Source organism: Panicum virgatum, chromosome 3K, assembly GCF_016808335.1.
Source record: "Panicum virgatum strain AP13 chromosome 3K, P.virgatum_v5, whole genome shotgun sequence".
Lineage (NCBI taxonomy): Eukaryota > Viridiplantae > Streptophyta > Magnoliopsida > Poales > Poaceae > Panicum > Panicum virgatum.
In genome coordinates this window covers 5,811,412-5,833,221 of record NC_053138.1, presented here as the reverse complement: position 1 = coordinate 5,833,221, position 21,810 = coordinate 5,811,412, and the positions used below count along the sequence as shown (strand labels likewise).

General features: G+C 42.2%; 2 protein-coding genes across 2 annotated transcripts; both read left to right on the top strand.

Moving 5' to 3' along the window:
* The first annotated feature begins 3,335 nt into the window (after positions 1-3,335).
* Positions 3,336-4,031, top strand: LOC120700388 (transcriptional regulator SUPERMAN-like). Its single transcript, XM_039984599.1, has one exon. The coding sequence runs from the start codon at positions 3,336-3,338 to the stop codon at positions 4,029-4,031; it is 696 nt and encodes a 231-aa protein (XP_039840533.1).
* A 3,043-nt stretch (positions 4,032-7,074) lies between these two features.
* Positions 7,075-15,990, top strand: LOC120697069 (ER membrane protein complex subunit 1-like). Its single transcript, XM_039980196.1, has 12 exons — positions 7,075-7,620; positions 9,118-9,245; positions 9,367-9,429; positions 9,858-9,979; positions 10,087-10,202; positions 10,278-11,082; positions 11,439-12,167; positions 12,273-12,494; positions 12,729-12,824; positions 12,910-13,104; positions 13,910-14,023; positions 15,343-15,990. Exons 1-12 carry the CDS (start codon positions 7,505-7,507, stop codon positions 15,601-15,603), a joined length of 2,967 nt encoding a protein of 988 aa, XP_039836130.1. The 5' UTR covers positions 7,075-7,504; the 3' UTR covers positions 15,604-15,990.
* Positions 15,991-21,810: the final 5,820 nt, after the last annotated feature.

Genomic DNA, 21,810 nt, shown 5'->3' with positions numbered 1-21,810 from the left:
TTATGGCTGCTATGATTTGAAGTGGATGAGTGTGCGGAGGCGTGGGAAGTGCCAGATCGAGAGGTCCGACGGCTGCTGTTCTTTCAACGGAGATCCTTTGCAGCTTTTCAATTTCTTGTCCGATCTTCGATCTGGGGGACAGTGGATAGAGGTTGGCTGCTTCGATGTGCAGAGCTGCGAGCGGCAGGGCGGCGTCTTCTCGGTGCGACGTTGACGAAGAACAGTAGTGCCAACAGTAGGGACTTGCTTGTAATTGTTTTATCTTTTGGGGATCTTTCTGCAAAAGAAGGGTGTAATGTCCCGTCCTTATCCTTTTAATATACGTGGCATCATTCTCGCAAAAAAAATATTTTTCTCTCACACCAAACCAGCACCAGCCATCAGTCAGTCAGCAGTACTTACTTTTCTCTCATAATAAATCAACATCAGTCACCAGCCACAGCAGAGTGAGATTTCCTGCTACCACATCGTTGCTGGATTATTTTTTAAAGGCAATTCTGGCGGCTGTATATATGCTCTTTTTGAGGGCAGAGTAGCGAATTGTAGTTGCTGCTGGTTATAGCTGGAAGGTAACTGACAACGCGGAGCAACTGGGCTGTACCATTTCTAATTCTAGCCCTAACGACGTAACAGCCCATTTAATCCGTGTGCTTTTTGATGGTCCACTTGACTAATGAACGAAACCAAAAGCCCGGCAGCCCCAAACGTTGTCCAATTGGGCCTTTTCCCCTTCCTGGGTCATGATATGCTGCAGTTGAATTCGGCAAGTAAGAGTCCTCTCGCTGAGTTCGGCCCGCAGTCGCATTACCTAAACTTAAGGTTAACTTTTTTCTTTTATTCCGGTCGACTTCTAACAATTCCATTGCACGCCTGACGTTGCGGCCATCGATCGAATTGTTGCACCCGTTGCTCCAAGTGCTCCGATAGATTATATTCCGAGGGGGTGTGTGTGTGTGTGTGTGTGTGTGTGTGTGTGTGTGTGTGTGTGTGTGTGTGTGTGTGTGTGTGTGTGTGTGTGTGTGTGTGTGTGTGTGTGTGTGTGTGAAATTATTATCAATGAACCGAGCGTGTGATCAATCAGCTAATGATGAATGGCATGCATCTAGAATTCTAGATCTAGTAGTAAGACCTTTACTCCTTTAGCTAGTCCTAGTCATGCATTGCCTGAGAACGATCCACACACAACACATACACTACCAGATCCCGCAACTGCAACTGCAAATAAATAAAAGGAAATTTAATTAACCTGCACGACGAATTCCATTCCAGTCTAGTCTGCACTGACCGCGACAGGGACCGATACAAAAGTTCCAGGGTCGCAGGGGTTGTGTATCATGCATGACGATCGATGATGCATCGATCATCAGAGTTCAGAGACGAACCAGCGACAAAAGATCGACCGATCCAACAGGCAGGTTAATTAACTTTTCATTCAGTCAGTCGACAATACACAATACATATTATTAGCGGCAACTCAGCAGAGCGGTTCCTTCCGAGTCCAAACGCTTTCGACCAAGAAAGCCACGTGGACCTAATTGATCACGATTGAACGAAAAATTGATGCGAGAAGAAACGTCACAGCAACAGACAATGTATATGTCTAGCTGCAGTCTTTGGTTTCTTTTTAATTTACTGGGAGTCATCAGGCTTGCTGGCCTTCAGCAGAGCTGAAATAAACATGCATGGCCGATCCAGTACCTGTCTGAAACCTGTATTACATTTGCGGAAACATTCTTATATATATGCACATATATACTAATTTATTATTAGTTGCACGCATCCTAGGCACAGGCAGGGCCGTGTCAATGATAGGTCTGTGGATGACAGCAACACCACCAGAACCGTAGCAGCTAGATAGCTTAGCTGCAAAAACAGCCACATGCCAGGCCAACTCAGTGTAAAATTAAATGGGACAACAAATAAATTAACCGAATTAATTAGCTAGTAAACACGGTATGGTACACACAAAACAAAAGGAACTGGTTCGTTCCATGTGTGCGCCGAAGAAGGCCGCTCCAACGCAAATTCATCTACTAAATATTATGAATTCATTCCCCTTCTAGAAGGAGACCGCAAAGTCTAAGATTTTGATAATTATACTGTGTCACGGTATTAATGCAGCGTGTAAAAGATTCTGCTGTTTGATATTTCTCACGATATATTTGTTGGCTTTCGTGTTAATATATATATAACCATGATGACGAAACCAAAGAATCCAACAGGCAACAGCAAATTAGTTATTGCTACTTAGTTACTGTGTGTTCATTTCTATAATTAATTAACAAAAGTCAATGATTATAATTCAAAATAATATAGCATTACTGCTAGTAAAAAGTTTTAACTCCACTCTTTTATATATAACTTGGTCAATGGTAAGTGTAATTTTGTACTGAACAACTTTAATATAATGTTAATCATTTAGAGAAAGGGGAATGTGTTGGATCATCTGGGCATGAATGTTAATCAACTTTTAGAAGCTGGTATTGACACATTCATCGATCACGATTGATACTGTGCGACATTTCATGCATATTCACTACGCAATTAGGGGAAGGGCCGCTGTTGCTTATCTTATATATGTAGGCCAAAACTCATGCATTATATGCCATATAAGATTCAAGATAACAAACATTTGATCTATCCACACAAGTCAAGGTTTTGTGAAATTACTAAAATTTTCACAAAAAACATAAGATAACCGAGAAGACATGTCATCTGAAGATTATTATTACGCAGTACATGATGGTAACACATAGGATGACATGTAAGACAGAGCACGACGATTGGACTATAGCCTTATAAATGTCTCACCCAAGCACCCAGCCAAAATAACAGCTATATAGATAAATATATTTTAAGGTCGCACGTATTACTGATCAAATCTCCAACGTTTAGGTTATGTCGTTATATATGCAACGATACTAACTTTTACCTACCCGTATGGTAATGAGCAATGACTGCGATAGCCTGCACTATTATACTGTCAAAAAGGGGTGCTTCTATGCCAAGCACCTCCGATCCATTGCATGTTTCCACTGCAGAGAGGAGCGAGCTCAAGACAGCTAGGGCACAGTGCTGGATAGCGAGGGCAGCTGCTAGGCTCCAAGCTGAAGGCCGGCCGGCACAGCAGATGACCTCCAAATAAAGCTAGCTTGTTCAAAACCGTGTACCATCTTTTATTCAGAAACGGCCGACAAAACCAATGCCCGCCTCTTTGGCCATGTCTCCGACTTTATAATAACCTGGACCCCATGGACGCAAACTTCACTATCATCAGCTCGTCAAGACTTCGTTTACCAATCCCCAAAACCATCGTAGCTAGCAAAGTGTAGGCCATGGATAGCGGCAGCAAGATGGAATCCAGCAAGCAGGCTGCGTCAGGCGGCGAGGCCATGACAACATCGCCTGAGCCGCCGGCGGCAGGCGGGGGTGGAGAGGAAGAGGTGGCCGGAGAGGAGGCGGCCGGGTCGCCACCGGCGGCTCCAGCTGCTGCTGCTGCTGCTAGCCCGAGGCCGTACTACGAGTGCGTCTTCTGCAAGCGCGGGTTCACCACGGCGCAGGCGCTCGGCGGCCACATGAACATCCACCGCCGCGACCGCGCCAAGCCGCCGGCCCGCGACTCGCCCACCGGCATAACGTCCGTGTCCCACAACGTCGAGTGCTACAACAAGTACCGCCACTTGGTGTCGCCGCCGTATTATCCTCCGGCACAGTCGTCGACTCCGATTCCGGTCGGTGCCGGCAGCAGCTTCGCTATGTACTACGTGAGCTCCGGGACCTCGGCGGCGGCCGGAGCTAGGCTGGACGCCGAGGGCGGGAGCCCTAGCAGCGTGAGCCCCAAGGAGCTTAGCCTATTCGGTGACGGTGAGGCCAATCGCGATCAAGACTTGCACCTGGGCCTCGGCCGCCAGGGGCACATCGGCGGCGGATCGCGCACGCCGGAGGGCGGGTTGGAGCGGCAGCAGTCCGGCGGCGAGTCGGAAAGGGAGCTGGACTTGGAGCTCAGGCTTGGGCGTCGTCCCAGGCATTGATCTCATGGTAGTGCAGCTCTCGCACAAACACTACCCCCTGCCTGCATCCATGTATATGGTTTATGCGATATATACATGGTGCTATATTAATTGGTGCATTTGTTCTTTTTGTTTGTTTCTTTCTTACTTGTATGTATGCCTTCTTATAATGCTTTTGTGGTACATATGGCGGCCGTTTGATTTTGTTGCACATTTTATGACCGATTTACTGTGGTATTCTGGCCATTATATGGAAAAGTTCATGCTAGATACTTTGGTTTCTTAATTTTTTGTTTAACTAAATTATTGTTGCTACTTTGTAACTTAGTCATCATCGCTAAAGGTGACTATGTACTAATTATTTGTCGTAATGGCAATAGCAAGATTTGTGTTTGTTATATCAAACATGAAATGATTAATGAATTTTATGATCAATGCAACTCAACTAGAAGGCATAATTCAATATATTGAGTAACAACTTCCTATTACGCATCCTGAAAATATCAATGTTAATAACTACTGCTCCATGCTTTTGTTCAAGCCTTTTTTCAAAATTAATTGATTTGTGTACAGTATAGTTAAGGAATGAAGAAACAACTGAAATGCTTTCAGCAATGAATTCTCTTAAAGCATTGTAATTTTGGAGTGAGGGTTTTAATTTCAAGAAACGTGAGTATATGAGCTCTTGAATTTTATTGTTTTGCTTTTTACCTCTTATCTTATTTTTCTGGTTGAAGATAGTGAAGTTTCCATCCATGGGCTCTGGGTTATTTTGAAAAAAAAACATATCACTTAATGTCGTATAGCCCCATGCATATATTTAGACAAACTCACACACATATGCATGAGTTGAATTATTGATGAGATCTGTGCCACGTAAGTATGTATAGAGGGGAGAAGGGTCGCACCCTTCCCTGATGATTAAATCCTTTGATGATGGATTGAACTCATATTTTCAATTTGGTTTTTGATCATCAGATTTTATTTTCGTTCATGCTGGCTTTTTGAGGAACAACTGGGAGCATGGAAGAGCTAGATGTCAGTAGATACTCGGGCTCACATTTTTTATATTTGCTAAAATCATGTTTGTGAAATGTGAATATATTGTCCATAAATATTTGTAATTTTTTATTAATGAATGGTGTATATTTGTTTAAAACTATATGTTGGTAGTTTGTTCTCTTTTGTTAGAACAAATGAAGCAAAAAAAAAAACCGCGCCCATATGTTTAGTTATATTGCTTAGGGTGCGTTTAGTTCCCAAAAACGAAAATTTTTTGGTGTCCCATCAATATTTGACCAGATATCGGGAGGGCTTTTCGAACACTAATTAAAAAACTAATTTCAGAACTCACTTGGAAACCGCAAGACGAATCTTTTGAGGCCTTTGACCGCATCATTAGCACATGTGGGTTACTGTAGCACTTATGGCTAATCATGCCCTAATTAGGCTCAAAAGATTCGTCTCGTCGTGTACATCCAAATTGTGTAATTAGTTTTATTATTTAATTACATTTAATGCTTCATACATGTATTTCAAAGGGGAGGTGAAAATTTTTGGGTGAAAATTTTTGGGAACTAAACGGCCCCTTAGTCAAACTATAAAAAGAAATTGCAATACCTTTTATATATCACGTAGTAAACACTTGGCGATTGATTTCATGCCAAGAAAATTGCATCGCGGGGGTATTTAGCCTATAGTCCTATGCAAGCGTTCTTATCTTATCGTCGACACTTGGCCATGGGCCATTTTTTGTCATAGTATTGTGTATGGTGAATGTATTGAGAGATAGAGTAATACATTATACATCAGTACCCTAAATTGGTACCTTTGTCCACACAACAGCGTAAAAGTATCCTTATTATACATATTAATTGTGATTGCTGATATTTTACACTTAGGGAAACATGTGAATTTGACCTTAACCAAAGTAAAAGTAAACAAATGTAAGAAATAAAACTTTTGAATTAGTAAATGAGTAGATAATTGAAAAATATATCAAGCAAGGAGCAACAAGACTAAGGATATGGTTTTGATTGCTGCAGTGCCATACACTATTTTTTTGTTTGAAAAGCTGCAGTGCCATACGCTATGATTATTTGGTACAGTGCTTGGTATATGTGCATTCCACTTATAATTATTGTTCTTAGATCTGATATTACTCGTTGATGTCACTCAATAGTCTATTATGACTCTAAATTATACCACTTGTTGGAGTGACCAAAACCCTATTATGTACTTTTACATCTTGGATGATTTTTCTTTTAGGCGTGACCTTAATTATATTGTGCAATCAATCGGAGGGAGCATCAAGAGTCCTCGCTACTCATGAGTATGATATGATAGTGGCTCAAAGATACTGTTATCTCATACGCATGTATAATTTGAATTCAACACCAGTTATGTCTTGAAAACACAAATACATTATGTTTCCATATGTTCAGGATGCACAATGTATTGATGACCGTTTGTACATGTTATAGTGCAATGTCTGTAGAAATGAATGTTGGTTCATACAGACGAGTTACTCATGATACAAATCCAATTGCTATATTTGTTGGCAATAAGAACCAATGACTATTTACCAAACTGAAGGTGCAGATAATATTTGTATAATTTAAGTTAGTAATGCAACTGAACTGTGCAAATGCATATGACCAATGCAAATTTTAACCACTACTATCTCTGTTCTAAATTATAGTTCATTTGACTTTTTTGACATTAAGTTTGATCATTCGTCTTATTGAAAAAAATTGTACAAATATTGCCAAATTTAAGTTATTTTTGAAAATCTTATATTGATAAAGCAACTCACCACAAAAAGAAGTGATATTTTACACAATTTTTTTAATAAGATGAGTGGTCAAGTTTGGAGTCAAAAAATTTGAAACGGATGGAGTACTTGCAATTTGAACAGCTAGATTTTTATTTTTGCAGTAAAAATGAAATATAGCAATTCTTATCTCTTTTGGAGATCGTCTCCGGCACGAGCCGGCCGCCATCACGTGGGCCCGCTCTCCTCGGGCACTGCCCCAGCGCATAACGCCGAAGGCTCAGATCACACCCCCCTTAAACCCCTGTAAACACAAAAATAACGTCATATAGAATATTTCGATACATACGTGGAGTACTAAATGAAGTCTATTTACAAATTTTTTTACATGAATGGGCTGTAAATCGCGAGATGAATTTAATGAGCCTACTTAATTCATGATTTACAACAGTTATGCTACAGTAATCATCCACTAATTATTAATTAATCATGAATTAATTAGCATCATTAGATTCGTAGTCTGTGCAAAAATTGCAAAAAATTTTATAAATAAACTTCATTTAGTAGTTCAAATTAACAAGATTCCAACACAATTTTTGCGCGTGGAACTAAACACACCCCAAGTCCCCTATGACTCGCCCCAAACCCGAGCAGTAAACGACGCCACACCTCCGCCGCCGTCAGATCGGAGCTCGACTCCGACCTCCCCTCCTCCGCCGCGATGGCGGCGCCGCCGCGCCGCCCCCTCCTCACCCTCCTCGCCGGGCTCCTCGTCGTCGCCTCACTCGCCACCCTCGCCGAAGCCATCTACGAGGACCAAGTCGGCCTCGCGGACTGGTGCGTGTTTCGCCCGCCTAGATCCAACCCGCCCTTAGCTTAGATCTGGTTGGGCAAGCGCGACGCAGCGGAGCTTTCGAGCTTCTAGTTCAGATCGCTATTCGAATTGTGCGGTGGGGTTTCGTGCGGTGGCAGTGTAGATTCAGGAGGTTTTGTCGAATCAGGGAGTGGTTTTACGAGCTTCCAAGTGAATTCCGTAGTAGCGGTGGAGTTTGCGGATGATTCTGGTGGCATGTCGTGCTAGTGAGTAAGTTTGTTTCGGTATCAGCTAGTGAGTACAGTGGTTGCATCCTACTTTGCAATCTTAGTGCAAGCTTCTCCGTTTTTCCTCGGGAAATTTGTGCACGGGCTCGATTCATGGGCAGGCTTCATCCGACTAAAGCACTCTGCTTGAAGTTTTTGGATCGGTTTGTGTTTTGTGGATGAGGTCTGATTGCCTTGTGGCCTGTGCGCTCAAATTTTGGTGGGAGTATTGTGTTACGTATGACTTGGTGCTTTGCAGTGTCTTGCTTGGTATAGGTTTTGGATGTGTTTCCCTGGTGCGCGCTTTTCATGGTTAGTTAGGATTTTTACCACAGATCCTACTTGGTCCACCTTCTGTGCATGCATGAAATGCAGGCAGTTGCATTTAGGATTTTAGGTTACTGTAGTGCATAGGGTAGTTAGGATTAAGTTGGGAGCTAAGAACCTTTAGCTACTGTATAATTTTTATCAATTTTCTTCTAAATATATTCTTTGCATTAAAGTCAAGTTTCCTTAACTTAGGGGTAAGCTTCTTAATCACTAATCGTGAAGGATGGATTTCTCTTTCCCTAAATGTTCTTCCTTGATGGTCTTGCTTATCTTACTCGTTGAAGCCTCTAGTGTTTAGCCTGTGCGCCATCCTGGATCTCCTCATACAGTAGTCATCCGGTTATCCACCCGATGTACTAGCATACGCCACATGATGACATTATCAAGGAAACCTAGTGGGTCCTGGCTTTATTCAATTGCTTCGGTGTTCATGATTGTTATTATCAGGTTTATGGGTGCTTTGACATTTAGTTTTCTACAACAATTGCTAACATGCTGTGCTTTCCATTGAGAAGCCTATGTTTATTTCATCATGCATGCTGTGGTGTTGTGTGATTCTATATCTGAGGCTTTACTTAGTAAGCTGCATTAGAGTTCACTGTTTTGATGTGGAATCAGTTATTGCTAGCTGCTGCTGTTCTGTTCGCCTAAATGACCGTTTAGCCTGTTGAAACACCAATTAAATGCTACACAGTGGTCAACAATTCCCGTTTAATCAGTTGTATAGCCTGTTTAATTGACCCTTTAGCCTATCGAATTGGCTGTTTTGTCCAATAATTGGCTTAACGATTGATGACCAACTGTTCAGTGTTTAGGTTAACACTCCTGCTGCACCTACTAAAACCATTTGATATGTAGCTAGCTATATGTAGTCTCTCAGGAAAACCCAATAGAACCATTTTAATGTTTTCATGTTCTTTGCAGGCATCAGAAGTACATTGGAAAAGTAAAGCAAGCAGTTTACCATAGCCAGAAGAGTGGAAGGAGGCGTGTTGTGGTCTTGACAGAGGAAAATGTGATCGCTTCTCTTGATCTTCGTTCAGGAGACATATGTGAGTTTTCCTGGTCCTACATTCAGAAATCAAAACTGCAGGTTCATGGATGCTGCATGCAAATATTTTGCGCACATTTTTTATTTTTTTCCTTAATATCTGTGGATTTTATTTGATGCAGTTTGGCGACATGTCATTGACAAGAATGACCTCTTGGATCAGCTTAGTCTATCACTTGGAAAATGTGAGTCTATGTTTGTTTCCCTTTGGAGATTTGCCCTTGAGAAGATTTCTCTTCTTATTACTGTCTGTTTGTTTCATTCTATTGGGTTTCTTCCACTCCTAGATGATTAATGAACTTATAAAGTCAAGAGATGCCATTAGCGTTGCGGTGCAGGAAATTTTTGCCTCTTTTATACGTGCAGATTTTGCCCTTCTGTTGCTATCCCTTCTGTAAGCAACATATACTTGTGATTCTTTTTTGTTACTAAATAGCAACACTGATTATGAAAGAACTTTTGATTTTTAAGATTTGTTTATGGGAGGTAGTTCACCTTTTTGTTAGTCCTTTTTTCATTTTTTAGTTAATCTGCATATGTTTACTTCACTAATTATCTGTTGTATGCTACATAAATTGTTAAGTGCAATCTGATTTGTGGCATGTCCTGCCAGATGTTCTAACTCTTTCTTCGGGAGGAACTATATTGAGGGCATGGAATCTTCCAGATGGACAGATGATCTGGGAGACAAACCTTCAAACTTCTACAGCATCAAACCCACAGCTGCATGTTATGGTCTGTGTGGGCAATGCATTTGCCATCATCTGGGAAATCAAAAGTTGATAATTCAATATATTTTCCTGTTGCACTTCTCTCGAGTTACATACCTTTACTCTTTGCAGCCAAACAGTAAAGTGACAAAGGATAATTTGGTTTTAGTTTCGGCTGGACGATGGATTTATGCTGTATCAAGCATTGATGGATCAATTTCATGGGAAAAGGAGCTTTCTCTTGATGGGTATGTATTATTCTGCCATTTTTCTTGTTGAGGACATTGGGAATACCGTACCAACCTAACTTAAACCTTCTGCAGCTTAGAAACCAAGCAGATTCTCCAGTCGCCTGAGAATGATATTGTATACGCTGTAGGAATTGCTCGTTCCTCGAAGCTAGCTTTGTATCACTTGAGTGCTAAAACTGGAGAGGTATTAAAGGATATCCAAGAGTCACTCCCTGGTGAATTATCTGGTGAAATAGTACTCGGTTCTGATGATGTTTTGGTAGCATTGAATAAGGCAAGGTCAAGTCTGTTTCTTATTAAGTTTAATAGTGGAAGAATTAGCTACAACAAGGTGCATGTTTCAGATCTTGTTCAAGACTTATCTGGAACATTCAAACTTCAATCTTTGTCCAATGGTGTCATAGCTTTACAAACACCTTCTACTGTTTCCCTCCTAAAACTCAAAGATACTGATGGGTTGGAAGTAGTTCAGAGATTTGACCAACCAGCTGCACTGAGTGATGCCCTAACAATTGCTGAAAAAGATCAAGCTTTTGCTGTCGTCCGACATGTGGGATCCCAAATTGAATTTATCGTGAAATTTACAAGTGACGTAAGCAGTGAAATTATTAGAGAAAAAGTCAATATAGATCAGCATCGGGGCAATGTTGAGAAGGTCTTCTTGAATAGCTATATTCGAACTGACAAATCTCATGGTTTTCGAGCTTTGGTTGTAATGGAAGATCATTCACTCTTATTAATTCAACAAGGTAAGGTTGTTTGGAGCAGAGAGGATGGGCTTGCTTCAATTGTTGATGTAACAACGTCAGAATTGCCTGTTGAGAAGGATGGTGTCTCAGTTGCCGATGTGGAACACAATCTCTTTGAGTGGCTTAAGGTGACCCAGAGAAACTGCTATTTATTTATTCATTATTTAGTTTTTAGGAAATGCTTCAGATAAGTGATTTTTCAGAAAATCTGCTAGAAAATTGGAAGGCTCCAAGTTAATGGTGAATTTTAAATCCTATTCAAATGCTCCAGAATTTAATGTCTTGGTTGTATGTTTGTGCACGCTTTTCTTTATCTAATTTAGAACATGTTAAGAAATTTGTTGGTGTTGATGCATTTTTTTTACTGTTTCCATTCTCATATACGTTGACGTTCGTGCATGTGCTCCTGCATATGACACTGACATTTTGTTAGATTTTGCTTCTCAGAATTAGCTTATGATACTTTTTGTTGGTTCTTACTTAGGGACACATGCTTAAACTCAAAGGAACTCTAATGCTTGCAAATGCTGATGAAGTGGCTGCAATCCAAGCACTGAGACTCAAAAGCTCTGAGAAAAATAAGATGACAAGAGATCATAATGGATTTCGTAAACTTCTTATTGTACTGACAAAGGCTGGCAAAGTGATAGCTCTGCACACTGGAGATGGCCGCATTATCTGGTCAAATTTGCTGCCATCCCTTCGTGCCTCCAGATTTGGTGTGATGCCTTCTGCCTTAAGGATATACCAATGGCAGGTCCCACATCACAGCGTAATGCGTGAGAACCCATCGGTACTTGTTGTTGGCAAATCTGGAGCAGAATCTTCTGCACCTGGTGTCTTCTCGATTCTTGATTCATATTCTGGAGAAGAACTGAATGCTATGAAGCTTGACCATTCTGTTGTTCAGATTATCCCTTTGACACTGAAGGATTTATCTGAGCAGCGACTTCATCTGATTGTTGATTCCAATTCCAATGCTCACTTGTATCCAAAATCTCCGGATGCCCTGGATGTATTTCTTCATGAAATGCCAAACCTGTATTTCTATTCTGTAGATATTTTGGCGAATGTTATTAGAGGATATTCTTTACAGAAGTCATGTGATATCGAAGGTGATGAGTACTGCTTCAGTACAAAGGAGCTATGGTCAATCATTTTTCCATCTGATTCTGAAAGGATTGCTATCTCTGAAACGCGAAAGATGAATGAGGTCTGATCATTTCCTCTGTCGCTTTTATTCATTGAATTTTTTTATCTTTTTGCTGAAACTAATTATAATGATAATATTTTTTTTTGTTCCTTTTCTTATTTGAAGGTTGTTCATACACAAGCTAAGACAATTGGTGATCATGATGTGATGTACAAGTATTTATCAAAGAATTTAGTTTTTGTTGCTACTGTGTCTCCTAAAGCTGCTGGTGATATTGGATCTGCGCTGCCTGAAGAAGCCTCGCTTGTTGCATATCTTATTGATGCAGTCACGGGTCGCATACTGCATCGTGTGACTCATCATGGTGCACAAGGCCCTATCCATGCAGTAAGTGCATCTGTATTGTTTTGCCTTTTTCCACTTGCACTTCCAGTCCGTGTTTTCATGTGATGGCCCGTTTGGTGCTACCAAACTGGCTTGCTTGGGATACTTGAGTTTTGAAAGACGCACAATCACAACAAAGCAGTGAATTATGGAAGGTTTTGTGGATTTATTCTCTTCTGATTTTAAAAGGTTCCGTGCTTTATTAAGTACTGACATGATTTATGCTTTATTTTCAAGGTTTTAAGCGAGAACTGGGTTGTCTATCATTATTTTAATCTTCGAGCTCACAGATTTGAAATGGCAGTGATTGAGATATATGATCAATCTAGAGCGGTATGAATATGTGGTCTTAATTAGTTAAGCAGATTTTTCATTATGATGATGGTTGTAGTATTAACAGCACTAAGTCTTTACACAGGATAATAAAGATGTCATGAAGCTCATACTTGGGAAGCATAATCTCTCAGCACCAATCACATCTTATGCCGGTCCAGAGGTGGTGGTAAAATCCCAGTCATACTTTTTCACCCATTCAGTAAAAGCAATGGCAGTTACACAAACAGCTAAGGGGATTACTTCCAAGCAGCTTCTGATTGGCACGATCAGTGACCAGGTCTGTTGTCACTTCTTTATTGTTTACTTTTCCATTGTATAATAGAGCAGTGTATCATGTGCTACTATTTCTTTTACTCGCTGAGTCGCTCTGTATGTTGTGTCGCCTTTGTTCACAATTTGTAAATGAAGATGAACTAATAGCATTTTTCGAAGGATAACTAAGAAGTTACCATTGCGGCCAGATTCAATTTTATTTGAAATTGTTTTATTAATATTTTTTATCTGATACTATTAATTCAATAAAACTTAGGTTTTATTAGAGTACTGTAGTTTTGGACTTTTGGTTGTCGAGAGTGAAAATGCATAGGAATTTCCCAGTCTCTGGCTCCATAGCAATTCAACCAGCATTTTAACATGTCTTTGCTGCTTGTCCAACGCACTGGAATATAATTCATTCTTGTTCGGTCAGTAAGGTGGAGCTTTTTCCCATGCACCTGTGTAGTTAGCTGAATTAGAATAACATGTCAGAATGCTATGCATTAGTGAAATGAATCTATTTTGTACCGAGTCTTTGTTTGATGATTACCTCTAAGTCTTTGATAATAGTAGTTAGTCCCTTAACAGGAGCTCTTTGAAGTAGCAGTGACATAGAGTATGGATTCTTTCCAACATAGAGTGTGCTCAAACTTGGTGTTCAAGCTTACTAGGAGCTCATTGAAGATTAGCGGGGCATATTTGTTTGGTCAACATTATGCTGGATATTAATGGGGTGCAATGCGTTTAGATTTCTTGAGATGGAGGGTTAATTGTCAATTATATGCGTAAAGAATGCTAGAATTACATTCTTCTCAAACTTACTGCAGGTTTTGGCACTTGATAAGCGCTATCTTGATCCTCGTCGTTCAGCGAATCCCACACAACAAGAGAAAGAAGAGGGCATTATACCATTAACAGATTCTTTGCCAATAATTCCCCAGGTATTGTTTTGGTCTTGATGATCAATGCACCTGCCTCATACAATATTTAATTAGGATGGACATGTTTGCATTGGTCTTGTGTGGGAGAAATTTTCAATAGGTGTTACTATCTTATTATTAAATATTAATAAGAGTCAAGTACAGGCTGTTCTCAGTTTATCACCATATTTTTTGGCTTGAGGGTACTACTGTTTGGTTACATCTGAGGGCTTCTGTAGAATACATGAGTAACTTTCTATATATTTGACAAATTATGATGTTTTGTTTAAGGTTCTGGTGAGTCTCTTTGTATTTGGTATTTTTTTGCTGTTTTCTAAGAAATAGCAATAATAAGCAAGTACCGTATCATAGAGGGCCGCTATGGACCAGACGGACTTTTTCTAAACAAAAATGTGCTGATAATTCTAGATGTAGAATAGGCACAATGTGAGTTTGGTTCCAGAAATAATATCCTGTAATTTATAGTTGTATAAAGAGTTCCAACTGAAGCTAGAAGCTTGAATACAGTTACGATTGCATTCATTGTTGTTGATATGATTAAAGTGGCAGAATATGTTTTTAACATAACATTTTAAGAGTCTCAACTTGCATATCTGACTTACAGTGCTTGTAAGGTTGTTTCAAATACAGGAATAGCTTATTAATTTATCTGATTTTCAGTGTTCTATTTTGTAATTTAATAGCTAGGACCATTACCTTCAACAGAACTATTTTATTATACTTGACCAATATATCTGTTCAAGTTGTCTGCACATTCTTTAGGCTGGGTCTGGGAAAGTTCCATGACTAAACTCCATACATATTTCCTGACTACTAACCAGATGTCTAGCGTTAGTAGTGGATATCACCAATAATGCTTGTAAATTCATATAGTACAATGTGTTTTTGTGAGACTTAATTCATAGTGGTTATTTATATAAGTCCGTCTTGAAGCTTAGAGCATTGGAAACAGGAAATGAGAAAAAGGTTGGGGCGAGAGAATACTAGGGAGACAATAGAGTAATTCTTTCTGTGACTCGTGATAGAATACTAGAGAGACAATAGGGATGACTCAGCCCTTGAAGAAACAATATTGGAACTAAAAGAAATACCTCAAATACACCTGAGGGCCCAGTTTATTAGATATCATGTTATCAAGTAAAACTGACATGTCTGAAATGTATAAAGTGGAATAACAAATAACCTACTTTTAGTTCAATGTCTGAGGCGGTCTGCTGACATCAGCCACATTCATGAGATGGCATTCATTCAATTTATGTACATCTGATTTACCTTGTTCTAATTGGTGATTCACACTTTTCTAATTGTTTACTCTTCAGTCCTTTGTGACGCACTCTCATCAAGTGGAAGCCCTGCGAGGAATTGTTTCTATTCCTGCGAAGTTGGAGTCCACTACTCTTGTTTTCACGTACGGCGTTGATCTGTTCTACACCCAGCTTGCTCCGTCAAGAACCTATGATTCGCTCACCGACGAATTCAGCTATGCACTTCTTCTAATCACAATTGCGGTCTTGGTTGCTGCCATTATTGTTACTTGGATTTGGTCCAAGAAAAAGGAGTTGAGAGACAAGTGGAGGTGAGTGAGGCCTCAACATTCTGATGCGGATGAAATTTTGGGCCCTAGTCAGCTTCCTTTTCCTCCACCTTTTCATTTCTAGTGCTAGGGTTCGTTTCACTTTTGACTAGACCTTTATTCATGTAACCGTTTGACAACAAGGCCTACCTGCTGTGAATTGACACTGCTGAAGCCTTATAGGAAAAGCCACTTGTGCAATTATAAATACTGGACATGACATGAAAAAAATTAGCAAGAGCGCAGATGGTGCGCATGGATGGCTTATAATGTGTAAGATGTACCACTGCAATCAAACTCTAGCAGATTGTAGTTATTGTTGTTGACAGAGGTTTTCCGTTTCACGTGTAGCTTAATGAGCACATGTTTCAATCACTATACCTTTCTTGATGAACCGGATTGCTCTTCCCTTGTCATTACTTTTGTTGTTAGCCTGTGATAGGCTGGGCTACAAGATGCTCTGTGTTGCAGCTGCCGCCCAACCTTCATTCTGTAAGACATACCTTGGTTCCGAAGGTTCTGTAGCGTTGCCCACAGTATTGCCGTTGCTACAGTCAGATCTTTCATGTATGTAACGGTAACAACTAACAAGCGCAAAAGAAGTCAGTTTTTTTTTTTGAAGATTTGTAGTATTCTCTTAATGAGATGCTTTCTTTTGAAATACCTATCTAGATGGTGCACAGTTGCATATTATTTGTTGTCACACTCTGGATCTTTTAAAGTGTTGGCATAGTCGTTCGTACCCGAGTTCATCAGTGTGTCACGCAAGCACGTCAAGCTTGTCTCAGGTCCCTCATGCGCGTCACCTTTTGCAACCAACCTAAGCTGGTAGTATGGCTCTCGGATTGTCCAAGCAGAATTCCAAGGTATGGCTTTCTGTGGTGGTAGGCTGGTTGTGGTCGTCAGCTCTAGTCATGGGACTCGTGGTAATGTGGTATGCTGCCGATGATGGAGCTCGTCGCCCCGGCACATGGTGGCAGCGTGAGATGTGAGATGTCTGCCATGATCGGGAGAGATGAGGTAAATCGACGGCTTTTCTGGCCGAAGCAATTGCGGGGAGATGGAGTGGAGCAGGGGCGGAGCTGCATGGAGGCACCGGGGTCGTCGGACCCCGACGGATTTCGTCAAATGTCTTGTTCGGCTGGCTAGATGGCTGGCTGATTTGGCGTGAGAGGAAAATACTGCTGGTTGGCTGGCTGGCTGATTTGGCGTGAGAGAAAAATACTGTTGTGGCTGGCTGAATCTCCCAGCCGAACAAGGCGAAAATCAAGGGGAAATCACTATTTAGTACTGTTCATATGTGTGGTGGACTCCGGCGCCGAATGCATCGGGCCCGACGCCAAAAATTTCTGGCTTCGGAGGTCGAGTTCTCAGCAGCTGCAGCCTAGGCAGCAGGTGCGGTCATGTCCACTCCACACTTTGTGGCCTCTGCTTTTCTTCCTCCTGGTGCTTCATTCTTTTGCTCCTGCACTTGCTCAACCCCTGATCAATTCCGTGCCCATACTTTGTGGCGAGGTCGGACGCCGCTTACCGCAAACCCTACTTCGCTTTCACACTTTCACCAGGTTATCCTCCTCGGTCGACTGATAATCGACCCCCATAACCGATGGTTACCGCAACCGATATGACCCGATCCCGCGCTTTTGCACCGGTGATTCTGTCAAATCCTCGCAACTTCGTCTTTCGCTTTGGATTGGGGCTCAGCTAGAACCCTAGGGCCTGAAGCGTTCTGCAACAGCTATGGTGGCCGCTTTTACCAGGGCGTTCCTTTTTTTCAGAGTCGCAAGTACTCCCAGGCACTAGCACAAAGTGAAGCGGCCTAGTACGATGTGAGAGGCCTTTCACCTGATGGAGAGCTCTGGGCCGGCACCGTGGCGGGGCGAGCGAAATGGGGGTGTCGACAGAGACGCACCCGCGGGAGCTGACTGCCTGACTCACCATGCCCGAAATGTGTCGACCACCGCCGGCACAAGCAGAGCCGCCGCCGTGACGGGAGCCAGATATGCCGACGCCTCTCCCCGCCGGTATGAGCCGGGATCCGGCGTTGGCCGGGGAAAGTTGTTGCTCGCCCGTGCCGCGACACGGCGCACGAGGTTGGCCGGTGCCGGTGGCGACGAGCCCAGGGGAGGCTTCCCCCGAACGAGCCGGGCCACGGTGAGCCACCGCGAAAGGCACTGGTAATGGTGTTGAGGGGTTGCGATCGATCAGGGTTTTCGCCGGGAACAGGTTGTCGCCGGAGGGGCCATGGCCTCGCTGTCTGCTTGTGTCGGCGGGGTCGTCACTGCCGTGCCGCCCGGCCAGTAGGAGGAGGGGGGTAGGGGAGGAGGATCTTCTCAGGTGAGCCCCCCGCCACGTGTTCTGAGCTGGGACCGGTGCTGTTCTGGCCGGCGCACGTCTCCGAGAGCACGGGCACTCTGATGATCTGCGCTTCTTCATAGCCTCTGAAAGGCCCTCGTCTTGACACCCCTGGAATCTGATGCACACTAGCTATAAACTGTCCAGATCTTTTTTTTTCCTCTATAGGCTCTATTTGTAAGACCACGATATTTTAGAACAGCACAAATAAATAGGATTTTTTCTTTCGAAAAAAAAAGAAATTAGGATTTGACTTCTCCATTGGCTTTCTTTTTTTTTTGAAATAAAAGACAGGAGCTCTGCCACTCAATTAAGACGATAGAAAAATTATTTACAAGTCTCCATTGGCTCCATTGGCTTTCTGTTTGCATCTTTTAACTGCAAATCTCAACTCTAGATTTTCACTCACATCCCATCAAATAATTCCAGTCCAGATTACTCTTTGTCTAGATAGCAGATCGATGCCTCACCACTTGTTCATATTTAACGGTGACGCCCCGGGCTTGTTGGAACCTAGTAGGGTCCTAGGGTGGGGGCACACTATTGTGGTGCAAATTTTATTGCTTGTCAATCAAAGTACATGTACAATCAGATCTTTTTCTCTCTTTTTTCCCCTTTCCATTACATAGCTCTCGGTTTTTCTTTTTCCCTTTTGTTCAGTGCTTTCCTGCCTTGAGCAGAAACTTCTCCACTACCTGCAATGCAACAAACTAGCTAGCTCGTCTCCTGGGTGAGTTGATGGTCTACAAATATTCGAGTCCCGTCACAATAATTTCTCCCTGTATTTGTAGTCGGAATATTTTCTGTACATCACCTGCACACTACTTGTGGTTGGTTGCATTGAGATACACTGAGTTTCTCTCAACGCTTACTCATCATTTTTGAAAATAGTATAGCTGAAGAGACCAGATCAAATGCACTTTTGGAGAAACTTTATTAGCTTTTTACCGTCTCTAAAGCTAGATAGAGGTCGGTTGAAACATGTGTCCACTGTGAACATTGCATTGAAAGTAGATTTCCTATTAGCAGATGCCCTCACCGACATTTTGCTGCTGATGAAGAGGATTAGACATGCTGAAAGAGGCAGGTCATTTTCCTTTCGAACAGAGGAACCTACTATATATTGCTGTTGCTGAAAACAATTTTTTTTATTGAGCCTTGTGTATGATTTGTTTTCTCTAGATCATGGTCACATGTCATGTTATCTCATATTTATATGTTTTAGCATCAGTCACATCCTATGACACTAATCGTCGTCGTCCTCATAAAAATGGTATGGTGTGGTTCCCTTGCTTTCGTCAACCTCTGAATCGCAGGGGGTAAAAAGAAAACCTCTGAATCGAGTAAGATCGCTTACATACAAGATTGGAACCAGTGAACCAGACTGAAAGGCACGAATCGGAATGTATGATCGATCACTGAATCTTCCCATGGTAATTTACGCCATGAACTCTGGGGCAGGCTGTGCTTAATTCAACCCATGTTGAGGTGTTGTCGATCGTCTAAGTCTAATAATGGATGCCCATGGAGGTGGACCTTGATTAATTAGCAGGAAATTGAATCTGCATGTATGAGTGATTGATTTGGGCCTTGTTTAAATGCGAAAATTTTTGGGTGTAAAGTACTGTAGCACTTTCGTTTGTATTTGGTACTTATTATCCCGTCATGGATTAATTAGACTCAAAAGATTCGTCTAACAAATTATAGACAAATTATATAATTATTTATTTTGTTTAGCTATGTTTAATACTTAATGTATGTGTGAAAAAATTTTGATGTGATGAAAAATCTTATAAAGTTTTGGAATTTTGAAGGCAAGGCCTTGATACGGAAATTTTTCAAGTGCGATGCGCTTGCGTTGTGTGCAGGAGGTTTTGCTTCCTTGAGATTTTTGCAGCATCTATCGACTAGGATCAGCAGAGTTAGGGGCCGTTTAGTTCTCAAAATTTTTTGGAGCTGTTTGACTACTAATTAGAAGTATTAAATATAAATTAATTATAAAACTAATTACACGGATGGACGGGAAATCGCGAGGCGAATCTATTAAGTCTAATTAATCTGTCATTAGAGGTTGATTACTGTAGCATAATGTTGTCTAATTATTGCATAATTAGGTTCATTAGATTCGTCTCGCGATTTCACCTGGGGTTATGGAATGAGTTTTGTCAGTTATCTATATTTAATACTCTAAATTAATAATTAAACGCTGTAAGTTATTGTGGCGCGTGAAAATTTTTAGGAATCGGGCTCTCAGAGGGATGGCTATCTGCAGTCTGCTGGAATGGACCCCCACCCTTTATTTTAGAGTGGGCAGCTGCCAGCTGGAAGGAGGGCGACGTACGGTTTGCAGTGGCCACTGCAGGACCAAAGTTTGGCTGCGCGTCCGTCCTAGCAGAATCCAATTCCAATTGATGCATGCATTCATCCGTATCCTGGAACCTGACAGAAGAGAGCTTAATTGTAGTAGAGCTGGGTCTCAGCTGAAACATTCAAATAAGTAGCTTAATTAGTGCGGTTAGGATTTGTATTTTTTTTAGGAACTAATCGCAGGTTAAAAGCCTTGGATGTGCTAGTGTAGCGGGATTCTGGATTCAGACAACACGTGATGCGATGAGAATCTCTACCACCGCTGCCTCAGATTAGTCCTCATGTGTTTCCTGTGACTTGTTTATTCTTTGAGATCGGGTCTCAAGCTTATGGCCGGGTTCTAACTTTTTTAACCTTAGGGCCTCGTTAAGACCTGCTGGTGTTAGGTACGAGGTCGCCTTAAGATCCTCTCTGTTTCCCACACTACTGATGCCCTTAGCTGCTTTCTTGTAGTTGTAGCGATGATCTGATGTGCAGGTAGACGTACATGTATAGGGAAATCAGTCTCGTACGGTGCAGTGGCGGAGGACACAGGCAGCCAGCCCCGCAGGAGGCGCGCGCCGCGTCGCCATCGGGCGGATCCCTCGGTCGGGGCCCTGTCGCCGCCGCGCCCGACACGCCACGCCTACCCGTGCCGCCGTCCGGCCTTTTCCGCCGCTCCCCTCCCAAGCCTCTCCTTTAATTCCTCTCCCTCCGCCGCGACGACGACGACCGGCCGGCCGCCTCGCCTCGCTCGCCGGCGCCGCGCGGGCGTGCTGGTTGGGCTTGCCTAGTTGCCTGGCCGGCCCTTCGCTATACTATACGCGTGCGTGCAAGGTCGCCGCCGGTTAGTGAGCAGACACGATGGCAGAGCGCACGTACACTGTGTGCACCGTACCGGCTCGCGTGGCTACTGAATCAAAGTGTGACTTTCTTCATAAAAAAAAAGAATCAAAGTGTGACTATACCATACTACTGTACGTACAAATTGAAGTTGTTTATTTCTCTGGCTATTTCAGCGTTAAACAATAGTAGTGCCGCCGGCGCCGACCATCAATGCTAATAATGCTAAAAGGAGGCACAGGATCTTCCCTTTGCATTGTTTAATCGGGAACTGAATCATGCCGGCAGACACGCTCACGCGCACGCGTGCGGACAGGCAGGCAGAGCCAAGCCACAAGCCAGAGAGAACAATGCAGGCATGCATGCATGCTTATGCTTGGAACACTGCACGTACTACTACATTATGTTAGAATAAATGTGTCGTATGTAATCCAAACTATTAAGGAGTTGTGTATCGGTTGGTTATTGATAGAGTTAGCTTTTCAAGTTGTATTATACACAACCTAAACCGATTACACCTACCTTCCTTGTAACATCAGGAGTCTTTGGTACTCCTCCCTATATTAACGTGTAACCCGTGTGCTGCTGAGTTTAGCGACCACGGTTCCATCATATCTTTCATGGTAATCAGAGCATCTTCTTCCTAAGATACATCTACAAACTCGACCAT